The sequence below is a fragment of the Rhincodon typus genome, chromosome 1 (assembly GCF_021869965.1).
Source record: "Rhincodon typus isolate 14 chromosome 1, sRhiTyp1.1, whole genome shotgun sequence".
Classification (NCBI taxonomy): Eukaryota; Metazoa; Chordata; class Chondrichthyes; order Orectolobiformes; family Rhincodontidae; genus Rhincodon; species Rhincodon typus.
In genome coordinates this window covers 160699136-160715470 of record NC_063332.1, presented here as the reverse complement: position 1 = coordinate 160715470, position 16335 = coordinate 160699136, and the positions used below count along the sequence as shown (strand labels likewise).

At 43.6% G+C, this 16335-nt stretch overlaps 1 protein-coding gene across 5 annotated transcripts in view; it reads right to left on the bottom strand.

Annotated features, from left to right (window-relative positions):
- The window catches only part of LOC109914802 (janus kinase and microtubule-interacting protein 1-like), a 183671-nt gene extending 167732 nt beyond the window's left edge, over positions 1-15939 (bottom strand). For 3 of the 5 annotated variants that reach the window (XM_048596499.1, XM_048596507.1, XM_048596493.1), the window contains exon 1: positions 15704-15933. In XM_048596499.1, the coding sequence (XP_048452456.1) occupies positions 15704-15832 (129 nt within the window). In that variant the 5' untranslated portion in view covers positions 15833-15933. Of the gene's footprint in view, positions 1-15703 lie in introns of all 5 variants that reach the window. The other 2 variants (XM_048596484.1, XM_048596513.1) reach the window with 1 other exon arrangement.
- Between the last annotated feature and the right edge of the window lie 396 nt (positions 15940-16335).

Sequence of the window (16335 nt, the reverse complement as noted above, 5' to 3'; positions counted from 1 at the left end):
AGGAGACCCCGCTCTGGGCCTACCACAACTAGGAGCTGACACCACCGTCATGCCAATAATCAGGAGACCCCACTCTGGGCCTACCACAACCAGGACCTGCCACCACCGCCATGCCAATAACCAGGAAGCCCCACTCTGGGCCTACTGCAACCAAGGGTCCCTGACTCCGCTCCCACCATCGCCCTGATGACAGCTGGAGCCATGAAAGTATTTACATTCCATATGATGCAGTTTTCAGGATCAGGTGGAAGCATGTGCAATTAATTGGCTACACCAATGGCTTATCGAATGTTTTGGTGGGTACACTGACTTCGGTTCCAGACACTGTGTTTTTCAAGGAAGTCCCCAACTGAAAGGGAAACTAAAACTTCAGATTTTTTTGGGAGAGGCCTTAGATTTTTGGCTGTGAGATCAAGTTTCCAGAAAATCAGTTTCTGATCTCATGTTGCTCCGAAAACGGAAAGCAATTTGATTCAAAAGAAAATCCCAGGGCTGTCAGGGCTGAGCTTTTAGCAGTAGAGCAGTACAGGTAGGCTGTGGAGAGGTGTTTATGTGGAACAGCTGAAAGGCAGGAAAATTGAAAGCTAAATTAATAGCAGGAATGGTGATATAAAGCTACTAACTCTGGTTCAGTTTCTGGGAGACTAATTAACCAGAACTGATCTTACAATGAACTGAGGTGGTACTGAGTCATGAGATGAATGATAGTATAATGTAGGGTATGCACATGGATGATAGTATAACATAGGGTATGCAGGGTAGTTTGATCTTAGCAGGATAATAGGTCGGCATAACATTGTGGGCCGAAGGGCCTGTACTGTGCTGTACTGTTCAATGCTCTATGTTCTATGAAGGTGACTCTGGGGACTCATGACCCAAGCTAAGGAAGTTCTGCAGAGGCGCATGCTCTTAATGATGACAGCGCCCAATAAACCTGGATAGAGTAAATCTACAACATTCTGCACAATCTCCTCTAAACAGATCATTGCTGAACTTAGCCACACAAGTGAATTTGGAGCTCAGCCAAATGGTCATAAGCAAAAATTACTGATGCCAGAAATGGAAGCCAAAATCCCGGTATTATAACTGCTGCATTTACAGGCTCGTTGAGTCAGGCTGACTCCATGAAAATCCAGCCCACAATCTCCAAACCGATCAGATAGAAGCAAAATATATATTTCAAAGCAATAATGAAATCATTAGATTTAAATAAAACTATGAGAACAGCTCATGTTTATTTGAAGACTGAATTTGTATTATTTTCTCAAATTCAATAACATCTATGATATGTACAATTGCTTTTGCCTTTATAGTGGTTCATTACTCTTGCAGTGTTGTTTCTTTTTGAATTAATGATACAGAAACAACATAACCAATGTTCTAAACCTCATACAACCTTGTAACAGAGGATGCACTAAATTATGTAGCTGATTTCCCAAATTTCCTGCAACATTTTGTCATTATTCACAACATTTTGCATGCCACCAGCATTTTACTGATGACTTGACAATTGCTGCCATGTAGAATCATACAATATAGAACAGACCTATTGGCCCATCGAATCTGGATTGTCAAAAATATGCTACCACCTATACTGATCCCTTTTTTCCGCACTAGGCCCATAGCCTTGAATGTTATGACACCTCAAGTGCTCACTCAAGCACTTTTGAAAAGTTGTGAGGTTTTCCGCCTCAATACTCCCAGACAGCGCATTCCAGACCTCCACCACCCTTTGAGTGAGAAAAAATTTCATCAAATCCCCTCTAAACCTTCTACAATTATGGCCCCCTGTTATTGAGAGGTACCCTCTCTGTGGTGACTCAGGGGAACATCAGAGACGGAGGCTCCATAGACCAAAACACCAGACAATGGTCAGGAAAGACAGCCCCAAGAGCTCCCACAATCTCTTCAGAGGGGTTACCCATCTACTCTTGGTTTCCTTTTGAAACATTACTACAGCACCATTTTGAGGCATCCCAAAGTCCCTCGGCTGCCCGAGCTGCTTCCACCTTTGTCTCTGGTACTGTGAAGGCTTCAGACTACCCCCTGAGTCAAGCCACAAATGGGTGATTTCTAATTTTATTTCTTATCTCATGGGGTTTAGGTAAGGTCAACATTTGTTGCCTATCCCCAGTTGCCCTTGAGATGTATTACTTGCTCAGTAAGTTTACAACAATCAATGATAGCTTCAGAGTCACCATGACTAACAGGAGCTCTCACTTCTAGGTTTTATTTGTTGAATTTAGATTCCACCAGCTGGCATGGTGGTTGACACGAAATCCAAAAATACAATTTTCTTCAAAGAGTATCTGAATATTTTCTCCAACTTTCCTGCTTGACAGTCAGTCTGATTGACAGGGCCTCAGGCTGTAACCTCCCCTATTTTGTTGAAGTCTCTCCACAGTATTCCTGTCAGTCTGCCTACTGAAGGTCCTTTCCACTGTACGCAATCTTTTTCTTCTCCTGGCCATACCTCTTGAATGATTTTTTGAATTTGAGAGTAGTTTTCTTTTTCTCCATTTGTCTTTTCCCTTTTGCCAATCTAGGGCCCTCACCTCTTGTCTTGCCCATGGACTTCCATATTCATAACACTACCAATGTCTTTCTCTAGTTATCTAACTCTTCTGGCCTGTACATCACCCATGAAACTACTTTAGGCAGCGGGGCATGGTGACTCAGTGGTTAACACTTTTGCCTCACAGCCCCAAAGACCTGGGTTTGATTCCACTCTTGGGTGACTGTCTGTGTGGAGTTTACACATTCTCCCCGTGTATGTATGGGTTTCCTCTGGATGTACTGGTTTCCTCCCATTGTCCAAAGATGTGCAGGTTAGGTGGGTTCGCCATGCTAAATTGTCCCATAGTGTTCAGGGATGTAGGCTAGGTAGATTATCCATGGTAAATGTGGGGTTACAGAATATGATAGGGGGCTGGTTCTGATTGGCATGATCTTTGGAGAATTGGTGTGGATTCAATAGGCCAAATGGCCTCCTTCTGTACTGTAGGGATTCTATGTTCTATGTTCAGTAGTGAAAAGATTTTGGGCCAAATCTCTCCTTAGGTTAACTAAGTGTTATTTCCACTGAATTTCATGGAGAATTTCTCTCTGCATGGTCTAGTGTGTTTTCTCATGTGATCATCCCAAACCTGCTTCATTAATTACTTACCACACCCCTCTGGTGTGCATCTTAGCCCTTTTCTCCTATTTACCTACTTGCCATCGCCAGAAGTAGTTGCCACTGCTGAGATATCAGGGGATTTTCTGGTATCCCTGGTGTTGGCTCCATCTTTGACCCCTAGCAATGCACTTAGTCAAGTGTTAACAGTACAGGGTTGCCCTTCACTGTCAATACAGCTGCTAAAACCAAGGCCTCTCATGACATATTGATGGCACTGCTGAACGTTCTTGCACATTCAACAGCACAGTCCTTCACTCATCATGGTGTAAGCACCAGGCCACACAGAGGAGCCGTTCCCAGCCGCATTGTCTAGTAAAACCCTCTTAGTCACTGGTGTTCATTCCCCAATGCACACCGTAGCCCTGCATGTTGTCATTGTTCATTGTGGGGCCATTACATTCAGGGAAAACTTGTAACTTCACTAGCAAATGATGGACCATTATGCTGTGCGACAGATTCCTTCGATAGTCGAAGAGAATGTAAAAATGTGTTATTATATGTGAAATAAGACATTCACAAAAAAAGTAAGCAAGCAGGAGGGAACAGAAATAGTAAAGATTATATTGCTATCCTGTAATAGTCCTTTGGATGACACCCTTCAGTCTCTTCTGTCCATCTGCACCAAATACAGCACTGAGCATATTTCACATTGTATTATATTTTATTTGGGAATGCCAGGAGAAAGATATTATCAGCATACATCCTGGTAAGTCTTTTACTGTACAAACCAATTATGCAGGACAGCTTGACAGGATTCTTACATTGAATTCATCACGGTAGTGCTGTCACTACATTAATGCAGAACCTCAAATATTTGCCAAAGGTCACAGTCACCTTAACTGGATGAAACAGACTGTGAACTACACCATCCAGCTACCATCTGTCATTGCTGCACAACACCACTCTATAATGAGGGGCATTCAAAGCATAAAGTTTATTATCAATAAAATGCTACTGGTAAGTCCTAAAATATAATGCTGTTTAAAAATAACAAACATGCGCAAAAAACATGTAAATTCTTACGAACAGTGGCAGATCACAAAGTGTTTTCAAACAACATATAGTGTAAGTCTACTAGTAGGCCTTGCTCTGGCACCAATTCATTCGTACCTTTGTCATTATTAGTTTGATATGAGTAATTAGATACAAGGCATATTTACTTATCTTTCAGACACGGGTTTGAAGTAAGATAATTTACTTAAACAGAACAATGTTACTTCCTGAACCATAAATAACAATTTGACTGCAGCAAATATTTATTCTGCATTTCCACCATATTTGAAGGCAACTTAATTCCGACAATTAAACTTTAGTTTTTATTTATGAATTCACAGAATTTATTACCAATCCTTATCGGGCATGAAGGTGGTGGTGAGCCACTTTATGGAACTGCTACAGTCTGTGCGGTGCAGGCACTCACACATTGCTGTTAGGGCAGGGGTTTGACTCAGCGACAAAGAAGAAATGGGTGATATACTTCCAAGTCAGGCTGGTAAATAGCTTGACGAGTAACTTATAGAACTTGGGGAGTCAGGAGATGAGTTACTCGCCGATGTATTCTTAAACTTGCTCCTGTAACCACTGGTTTATGCAATGAGTCCAGTTGAGTTTCTGGTCAATGATAATGCAAAGGAGACAATAAAGTAAAGCAGATGCTGGAAGCCAGAGTCTATCGGTGTGATGCTGAAAAAGTTTAGCAGGCCAGACAGCATCCAAGGGGCAGGTAAGTCAACATTTTGGGCCGAAACCCTACGTCAGGACTGGGGAGGAGGAGGGGAGCCCAGAAATGAATAGAGGGAATGGCGTGGCGCTGGAAAAGGGTAGGAGAGATGGAGATAGGTGGATGCAGGTAGGCGGTTATTGTGATTGGTCAGTGGGAAGAGTGAGTTGGAAGATGGACAGGTTAGGTCAGGTCAGGGAGGTGAGGAGGAAGGGGAGGGTTCAACATGGGATAAGGCTGTAGGTGGAGGGATTTTGAAGCTGGTGAAGTCAATGTTATAGTCAGAGGGCTGTAAGCTTCCGAGGCGAAATATCAGGTGTTGTTCGTTCAGTTTACATTTGGCCTCACTTTGACAGTGGAGGAAGCCAAGGATGGGCGTATCATCAGGAGAGTGGGAGGGGAAAATAAAATGGATGGCAACCGGAAGGTCAGGTTGGTTGTTGCGTGCACAGCGCAGATGCTCTGCCAACTGCTAGCCAAGTCTGGGTTTGGTCTCCCCCCGATATAGAGGAGACCACAGCGGGAGCAACGGATGCAATAGATAAGGTTGGATGAAGCGCAGGTGAATCTCTGCTGGATCTAGAAGGATTGCTTTCAGCCTTAGATGGAGGTGAGAGGGAAGGTGTTTGTGCAGGTGTAGCACCTCTTGCGGTTGCAGGAAAAGGTACCGGGTGTGGTGGAGGAATTGATAAGGACGGTAGAGCTGATGAAGGAGTCACAGAATGAACAGTCCCTGTGGAAAGCATACAGGGGTGGAAGGGAAATATCTTTTTGGTAGTGGGGTCTGATTGTAGGTGATGGAAATGTCGGAGGATGATGCGTTGTATTCAGAGGCTGGTGAGGTGGTACGTGAGGACTAAGGGGACTCTATGCTTACTGTTGTTGGGGGGAGGGGGTTTAAGGGCTGAAGTGTGGGAAATGGAGGAGATGTGGTTGAGGGCATCCTTAATTACAGAGGAGAGGAAATTATGATGCCTAAAATAGGAGGATATCTGGAATGGAACACCTCATCCTGAGAGCAGATGCAGCGGAGACAGAGAAATTGGGAGTACAAGATAGCATTTTTGCAGGAGGGTGGGTGAGAGGAGGTGTAGTCAAGGTAGTTGCGGGAGCCAGTGCATTTGAAACGGATGTCAATGGTGAGTCCGTTTCCAGAGATGGGAACGGAGAGGTCCAGGAAGGGGATGGAGGTGTCAGAAATAGTCCAGGTGAATTTGAGGGCGGGATGGAAAGTATTGGCGAAGTTGATGAACTGTTCAAACTCCTTGCGGGAGCACGAGGTCACACCAATGTAGTCATCAGTTTAGCGGAGAAAGAGGTGAGGGGTGGTGCCAGTGTAGTTGCGGAAGAGGGACTATTCCACAAATCCTCTACAAAGAGGCAGGCATAGCTTGGGCCGATGGGGTGCCCATGGCCACCCCTTTGGTTTGTTGGAAGTGGGAGGAATCGAAGGAGAAGTTGTTGAGTGTGAGGACCAGTTCAGCCAAGCGAATGAGAGTTTCAGTGGAGGGGGACCGGTTGGGCCTAAGAGAGAGGAAGAATCGGAGGGCTTTTAATCCCTCCATGTGGGGTTACAGGTGTAGAGGAACTGTACATCCATGGCGAAGATGAGGAATTGAGTGCTGGGAATTGAAAGTTTTGGAAAAGGTGGTGGGTGTGGATTGTGTCATAAACGTAGGTAGGAAGTTCCTGGACCAAAGGGGAAAGAATGGATTTGAGGTACAAGGAGATGTGCTTAGTGGAGCAGGAGCAGGCAGAGACAATGGGTCGACCAGGGAAGGCAGGTTTATGGATTTTGGGTAGGAGATAGAAACAGGCAGTCCGGGGTTAGGGAACTATCAGATTGGAGGCTGTGAACGGGAGATCTCCCGAGGTGAAGAGGTTATTGATAGTCTGGTAGGTGATGGCTTGGTGATCAGAGGTGGGGTCATGATTGAGGGGATAGTAGGAGATGTCAGAGAGTTGGCATCTGGCCTCAAGTCCTGCCCTGATTTGCCTTTCCAAGATGCAGCACCTCACATTTATCTAAATTAAACTCTACCTGCCACTCCTTGGCCCACTGGCCCACCTGATCAAGGTCCTGTTTTACACTGATGTAACCTTCTTCACTATCCACTACACCACCAATTTTGGTGTCGTCTGCAAACTTACCAACCATACCTCCTAAGCTCACTTCTGGCTGAAGATTGCTGTGAACATTTCAACCTTATTCTTTGCATTGTTGTGCTGGTCTTTTTCATCATTGAGAATGGGGACATTTGCCTCCTTCATCACCATTCACACCTGGGTATGCAGGGCTGCAGAGCTTGGATCTGATCCGGTGGGTGTGGAATCGCTTAGGTCTATCTACCACTTGTTTCTTATGCTGTTTGGCATGCAAGTAGTCCTCTTTGGTATCTTCACTTGCACCTCATGGATGCCCATTCTTGATTTGCCAAGTGTCCACTCGGACTGTGCGGTGGTCACTGTTACCGATACTGTCATGGACAAATGCATCAGCAGCTGGCAGCTTGGTAAGGATGAGGACAAGTACTGTTTTCCCCTCTTATTTATTCCCTCACCACCTGCTGCACATCTGGTCTAACAGCAATGCCCTTTAGGGACCGACCACCTTGATCAGTAGTGCTGCTGCTGAGCCACTCATGGACATTGACTCCCCACCCAGAGTACGTTTTGCACCCTTGCTACCCTCAGTGCTTCCTCCAAGCGTTGTTCAACACGGAAGAGTACTGATTCATCAGCCGAGGAAGAACGGTACGTGGTAATCAGTATGAACTTTCCTTGCCCACTTTTAACCTGAAGTCACGACACTTCATCGGATTAAAGTCAATATTGAGAGCTCCCATGGCAACTCCTTCCCGACTGTATACCACTGTGCCGCCACCTCTGCCTATGAGACGGGACATATGCAGCGATGGCGATGGTTGTCTCTGGGACATTGCCTGCAAGGTTTGAGTCCATGAGTATGACAGGTTGTTGTTTGACTAGTCTGTGAGACAGCTCTCCCAATTTTGGCACTAGCCAGCAGATGTTAGTAAGGAGGGCTTACCATATCAGAAAGCAGTTAAGACTCAACCACATTTCTGTGGGTATGGAGTCACATGTAGGTCAGACCAGGCAAGGATGGTAGATTTCCCTCCCTGAAGGATATTATTGAACCAGATAGGTTTTTACAACAATGGACAATGGTTTCATGGTCACCAGTAGATACTTAATTCCAGATAATTTTAATTGAACTCAAATTCCACCATCTACTGTGGCAGGATTCGAACCCAGGTCCCCAGAATGTTAGCTGAGTTTCTGGATTAATAGTCTAGCGATAATACCTCTAGGCCATTACCTTCTCAATTGTTACACACCTGTGGAGCAGGTAGGACTTGAACCCAGACCCAGAGATAGGGACATGATGGGCTAGTATGGACCTTCCCAGCCAGAGCTTAATTCAGGCAGAGGCAGGAGGTAGTCAGGATCAGGTTATGTCATCACCTGCCCAATTAAATGCCTTTCCTGCCTCCTATCTTGCCTCCTTAGCGAGCACTAGATTCCACATGGTGTAACCTTTGCTGCACTGTGGCTGTTTTAACTCCAACTGAAACTGAGGATGGGAAATGACTGGAACATTTTAGCATATAACAAACAGAACAGACTGGGTTTAATGGGTCTCCTGTGGCCAAAAAAACAATCGTGCTGAAGATTTCATATCCAATTTGGAGTGAGCACAGAACTGTAACTCTCGTGTATTATATTCAATATTAATTGTCCTGCACAGGGTTTCATAGCTACAGCAACAGGATTAATCAGGGCAATGAAAACCACTCTCCCTTATCATAGAATCTCATAACACAGGAAAAGGCCATTTGGCCTGTCATGTCTGTGCTGTCTCTTTGGCAGTACTATTCAATGAGTTGCATTCCCTGCTCTTTTCCTTTGTTAACAGTGAGTAGCTTCGCACAGCTATAAGCATTCAACACAGTTATCTGACTGCTGCATCTGCACACAATGCAGTGTGCATCAAACAAGGGTAAATAAAGCAGATAATAGGAGAGATAGACATGTTTAGACATAAAAGACAGAGCCAAGCTGCAGGGGAAGTCTTCATTGAATCACAATCAGGAAAATAAATACTTTGTTTTGTTTAGAAGACCTGATTAAAACATCTTAAAGGAGTCCTGTAATTTACAAGGTAGTGAGCACTTGCTAACCAGCGATAGATTTGATACTTGGGCTAAAAACTCTGAGACAGCACTGTATATATGTGAACCATCTTAATTCCTTTCAATCGCCTGTCAATAAACCACAGTGGTGTGGGAAAGAGGGGTTTCATGGGGTACTGTCATCAGTATTGGGACAGGAGGGCACTGTGCTGTCGAGATAGAAAAGGCCTGTAAGAAAGGCACTATTACAAGGATCATGGGTGATTCAATAGGCAGGTGGACTGGGAAAATCAGGTTGCTAGCAGATCCCAAAATTTGGTGATGTGTAATGAGGCATGCTTGATTAGGGAGCTTTAAAGTGAAGGAATCCCAACGGGGCAGTGACCATAATATGATAGAATTCAGATTGCAGTTTGAGAAGAAGAAGCTGGAATTAGATATAATTGAGTAAAGATATGCAAAACTGCAAAGACATGAAGGGGGAGCTGGCCTGAGTTGATTGGAAGGGGGACAGAGAAGGGAAGACAGTGGAGTAGCAATGGTAGGAGTTTCTGGGGTAATTCAGGAGGCACAGCAGAAATTCATCCCAAGGAAGGAAAGGCATACTGAGGGGAGGACAAGGAATCGTGGCTGACAAGGGAAGTCAGGCACAGCATAAAAGCAAAAGAAACAGCATGCAATGTGGCAAAGATTAATGGAAAAAAAAAATGGATTGGGAAGCCTTTAAAAACTAGCAGATGATAACTAAAAAAAAGCAATAAGAAGGAAAAGATGAAATATGAAAGTAAACTAGCCAGCAATATTAAAAAAAAATTGCAGAAGTTTTTTCAGATATATAAAAGGTAAGAGAGGCGCAAGTGTGGACACGGGACTGCTGGAAAATGAGGTTAGAGAGGTTGTAATGGGGAACAAAGAAATGTCAGAGGAACAGATACTTGGACAGTCTAGGAGACTGGCAAAGTAGTGACAGATGGAATACAGTTTGGGAAAGGATGAGATTATACATCTTGGTAGAAAGAATAGAAGGGTAGACTGTTTTCTAAATGGGAAAGGTTTCAGAAGTCTGAATCACAAAAGGACTTAGGATTCCTAGTTCAGGATTCTCTTAAGGTTAACATGCAGGTTGAGTTGGCAGTTAGAAAGGCAATTCAAGAGGCTAGAATATGAAAACCAGGATGTACCGCTGAGGTTGTATAAATCTTTGGTCAGACTGCGTTTGGAATATTGTGGGAAGTTTTAGTCCCCATATCTCAGGAAGGATGTCCAGGCCTTGGAAGCGGTTCACAAGAATGATGTGAGAATGAAGGGCTTGTCACATGAAGAGCAGTTGAGGTTTCTGGGTTTGTATTCAATGGAGTTTAGAAGGATGAGGGGGGAATCTCATTAAAACACACAGAATACTGAGAGATCTAGATCGAGAGGACATCGGGAAGACATTTCCACCAGTAGGAGAGACTGGGTCCCAAGTGAATAGCCTCAGAGCTAAGAGTCAACCCTTTAGAACTAAGATGAGGAGGAATTTCTTCAGCCAGAGGATGGTGAACCTGTAGCAGTAATTGTCACAGGCCAAGTGAAGGCCAAGTCATTGAGTGTATTTCAGGCAGATATAGATAGGTTCTTGATTAGTAAGTGAATCAAAGGTATGGGAGAAGACAGGAGAATACATTAGCCATTATTGAATGGCAGAGCAGACTTGATGGGCCAAATGAGTTATAGAATGCCTACAGTATGGAAGCAGGCCATTTGGCACATCGAGTCCACACCGATCCTCCAAACAGCATCCCACACAGACCCCCACCCTATCACCATAACCCTGCTTTTTCTATGGCTAATCCACCTAGCCTGTACATCCTTGGATGCTATGGGGCAATTTAGCACGGCCAATTCATCTAACTTGAAAATCTTTGGACTGTGAGAGAAAACTGGAGCACCCAGAGGAAACCCATGCAGACACGGAGAGAATGTGCAAACTCCATACAGTGCCCAAGGGTGGAATCAAACATGGGTCCCTGGCACTGTAAGATAGCAGTGCTAACCACTGAGCCAGAATGGGCGGCCGAATTCTGCTCCTACATCTTATAGTCTTAAAACCTCTTCCTGTCATTGTCTCTCTGTGTCATTAGACACATTGTTGCTAGGCAACAACTCATTTTTTCTTTCTTCTACTTGTTTACTGAAGCACTGAACTACTCACTTCAAGAGGTTTCTATTGAAGCCCCACTTGAATGCATGTAAACATATCTAGACGGCTCTTAACCACTCACAAATCTCATCTAAAATGAAACTAAAATTATGTCCTTCATTTCGAACACAAATGCAGGAGTAAAAATCAACCTTAAAGCTACACGTGACTCTGTCTATTTTAGAAACTAAGTTTCGAGATAACATATCAACCTTCAGCACATACAAGAGCTCCAGAACATCATGGAGATTTATTATTCTAGTCAGGTTTTATTCAGCGTGTTATTTCCAGGTCCACTGCGTTACCAACCCTTTAGTCTGACTCGAGTAAAATGGTAAAAATTGAGGTTTTTTTTTCTGAAAAAGTTACATCAATTTACAACTAACTTATTTTAAATAGGCGTCGTAACTTCACCTTCTGTAATATTGGTGATTACTTTAAACTCATGTCCTATCACTACTAACTAATGAACTTGCAGAAATAGTGGGCTGTGTTTTCTTGCCTCAAGTGGCTCCAAGGAATCACTGGCACTTTCAGAACTTGAAACTGAAGAAGTCATATTGATGAGAAGGCAGCAACAAATCAACTACGGAAAGAATGGTATTGCATAATGACAGATTTATTCAGGAAGCTTCCAAATGTCTTTGGAATCCAGGTGTTCATCCAAGGCCTCCCAATAAATTTAAGAAGTTCAATCATAGATCCTGGAACCAGCAAATTAGGTTGTGGAGTTGGAGGCAGGGTAGGTATTGAGCAAGAGGTTTGGCATCTTTCTGCTTTTGTGCCATCACATCATAATGCCAATGCTGGAAAAGTTGGCAGTTTGACTGCCTGCCGCTTAAATAGTTAACTAAGAACCATTTCTCCCCTCCACTGGCACTCTCCCTTCATTGACAGGGTCGGTGAGACTGCCAGCTGGGCTCAGTCAGGGCTCCTTTGTGATGGACACTCCATATCCTGCAACAATGCCATTGCTCAATGGCACATGTCTCCGAGCCAGGACTCAGCATCCCACAGATCAGCTCAACTCTCTTAGAGCCTCCCTCTCCCTTTGGAACTGCAACTGTCCGCTGTGAGTGATACCACTTCTGGTACTGCCAAGTTGCTTGCCCTCTGAATAGGCCAGCAGTGCTTTGGGAGGCTCAAGCTACCTACAAAATGCTTTCCAAAGTCCCTCTGTCACCAAAAGTGGTGTCAGCTGCTGATTTCAGACCCAGTGACAGGATGTCAACTTTAATGGAAAAATCCATCTTACCGTTTCCTTGTATAGTCTTGGCTTATAAATGGCACCAAAATTCATTCAGCCCATCATAATTTTGAATGTTTCTAGCAAATCTTTTCATCTTGCGAGATAATAGTTAAAGGACTAAGATCTGCTTTTATTTCACAACTCCACACCTAAAAAATAGCTAACTTGAAAGCATGGGTGGAAAACATGGGGCAGTATGGTGGCTCAGTGGTTGGCGCTGCTGTCTCAGGGTTCAATTCCACCCTCGGGTGATGGTCTGTGTGGAGTTTGCACTTTCTCCCCGTGTCTGTGTGGGTTTGCTCCAGTTTCCTCCCACAGTCCGAAGATATGTAGATTAAGTCGGTTGGCCATGCTAAATTGCCCGTAGTACCTAGGGATGTGTGGGTTAGGGGGGGTTAGCGATGGGAAATGTAGGGTTACAGAGATAAGGTAAGGGGTGAATCTGGGTGGGATGCTCTTCAGAGGGTCAGTGTGGACTCAATGGACTGCTTTCGCCCTACGATCGGCTGAATTGGAGTCTTTCCCATTTCCTGGCCTATGCACTGCAACTTTGCTCAGCCTCCGGTGGGTTTGGATTCGATTTTCAGGTTCCATCTTTTGATGCAAGACGGTTGTCTCTCTTTTCAGTTCAAGAAGGTGTAGTTGCAAACTCATTCACACACGATATTGATGCAATAGGGGAGGCAATGGCCTAGTGGTATTATCGCTGGACTGTTAATCCAGAAACCCCAGATAATGTTCGGGGGACCCAGGTTCAAATGCCGCCACGGCAGATGGTGGAATCTGGATTCAATAAAATATCTGGAATTAAGAATCTAATGATGACCGTGAATCCATTGTCGATTGTTGGGAAAACCCATCTGGTTCACTAATGTCCTTTAGGGAAGGAAACTGCCATCCTTACCTGGTCTGGCCTACATTTGACTCCAGACCCACAGCAATGTGGTTGACTCTAAAATCTGCCCTCTGGGCAATTAGTGACGGGCAATAAATGCTGCCTGGTCAGCAATCCCGTGAATGAATAAAGGAAAAAAAACATCATCTTAGCTCCCAGCAGTTTGATTATCCACTTTCAATTGTTGTCAATCCTCCCACACAGTTTAAGTTTGCCATACAGAAAAATCAGACGTATTTAGATGTATTTGAATCATTAAACCTACTTTGCTGCTACTTGAGACGAATTTGATTGAGACAAGTGCTTCTGTTAGGTCTAGTAAACTTTAAAGACAATGAGAGAGGAATTTTACTGCAATTACCAGCTTTCTGGTATTCCCATTATTACCCAGTTGAACAGTTTTAGTCTCCTCACACACATTCCCCATGACACATTGCACAATGAAAATTCTGCTGACTGAAGTTTCAACTCAATATTATGAGCCCTTACAAATTTATAAAAATATATTCTCCCATCAGAAAAACCTATTTTCTGCAGAATAAGAGATAACTTAGAACAGCCTGATGACTAAATTGAATGTTTTTTTTATCAACAAAATAATCTCATATGTATATATATTATGCCCAGTATAGAAAAGTATTCACTAAACAGAAGAAAATCAACTAAAAGCTCATAGCTGTCATCATTTAGTCCCTCTAAATTAAGTATGATGTACCCATGCTACATTGTTCCTAATTCAATTTGTCAGTTCAGATTGCTGACATTGATCTGATATGCCCCCAGTGTAAGCCTGTTTCTTGACAATATTTGCTCCCAGAATCCCAGACAGACGGCCCCAAGAGGCCTGCAGAAGCAGTGAAGGCTGCTGAACAAAGCATTGTACAATTGTTGCGTGAAAAGACTAGGCAGAAACTCTTTAGCCCTGACCATCCAACGGATATCTGCAAAAAACAAAATGTACTTGTATCTTTTTGAGATAACAAGGTGTAGAGCTTGATAAACACAGCAGGCCAAGCAGCATCACAGGAGCAGGAAGGCTGACGTTTCGGGCCTGGACCCTTCTTCAGAAATGGGGGAGGGGAAGGGGGCTCTGAAATAAATAGGGAGAGAGGGGGAGGCGGATAGAAGATGGATAGAGGATAAGATCTTTTTGGGTTACTTTTCACCTTGTTGTTTACCCCTCACAGTAATCCTGAGACAGCGAGGTGTAAAGGGGTGTCACTGCTTCTCCAGGCCTTTCTGTCTCTGGAAAACATGATAAGGTGGCAGGAAAGACCCTTCATTATTTACACAGCAATCCTTTATGTGGACCTGTTACAGGTGCAGTCACTCACCTGCCCTCCCTCTGAAATCCCATGACTATGTAAAGTGGTTGGAGATTCTGCATCTTCGTTGCTCTTCAAACATATTCTGCATCAGTGCCACACTGTTCCCACACCCTTACCGCACTGGAGCTCTGCCAGTTGGACCACACCAAACCATAGGTTTGTACTGGTCAACATGCAACTTTTATTCAAGTTCAACTATTGGTTAACAGTAACAAGTCAATAAATGACCATTGAATTTGTAGACAGCCATTCTTTTTGAGCTGAAAATGTGGAAAGTAAAATTTTCCACTGCATTTATAAACAAAAGGGTTTTCATTTTATGATAAAAATAGTGTAGGAAATTGCAGACTTATCAATTTCTCTGGTTGAGACCACTAGAATGTTTTGAGTCTTTCTCGCGCTGTCTTTGATTCAACATATTGGAATTGCTAGAATTGCTTTCCTTACATACTGCCATAAACTAGCTGCTATAGCTGTGTGCTTATTGTATCATTCCAGCCATATATAAGAATATATGCAATAGCGTTTGAATCCCAGATTCTGCTTCCTATCACCTGGTCCATCTCAAATCAGCACCTCAGCAGTTGGATCTTGAGTTGCGACTTTGGGGAAATGTTGGGAAATGGGTGTCTGGGAAACATCCCTAAGGTGAAGAGGACTGACCTGCCTAGGCCATTGTGACTCAGCACAACCCACATCCAATTTGCAAACTCTCGCAAACAGGCGAAAACACATATTTTGCCTCATGTGGTCGTTAAGGGAGAGATGGAAATGAATTTTATTGATTTAAACAACGATATATTTACAAATAACTTGACTTCAACCAAAAATTAGCAAGGACTCTGAAATCCTGTATAAGTTATATGGATTGATGGAATAGAGGCAATATTAATAAATTGCTCTCAAAGTTCACAGATTTCCATTATATATCAGTTCCATTCATGTTGTTGTATGCAATAACGTTGCCTGCAATGCCAGTGTTAATCACCCTCCCTACCTTGCCTTTCTCCTGCTGAAGCTCGATTTGAATGTCAGTCAGCTTGGCTCGGAGTTCCTCATTGGCAGCTTGCAACGCATCTATTAACGCCTCGGGCTTTTCGCCCTTCACACGTCCTTTCTTTGACATGTTTGTTCAGCAGTTCTGCACACTGTGAAGGTGGAATCAGTATTTCCTAACTGTCAACATTTCACAGCCTGTGGAATATCCTCCCATCAGCTCCACTGCTTGGATCCTAGAGTGAACACATTCAAGACAAAGTGGAAAGAAAAGTCAACTTTGTAATTCATTACATCATCATATGTATCACTTCAAGCCAAAGCACTGACACAGCATCCTGGCTCAACTATTTCCAACTGCTCCATCATAAGGTCAGAAATGGGGCTGTTCACTGATGTTCACATATGTTGTACTCCATTCACAATAAACTTCAGATAATAATAGAGCATTATTAATGCAGCATTTCAGACTTGAACTGATAAGTGGCACAAGTTATATAAGTGCCAGCCGATACCCTCAGCAATGAGAGAATGTCTAATCCCTTTCCCTTGACAATCAAAAGCGTTGCCATCGCCAGGACTTAAACATCAATAACCTGAATGGGCCACCACTGACTAGACGACCCACATAAT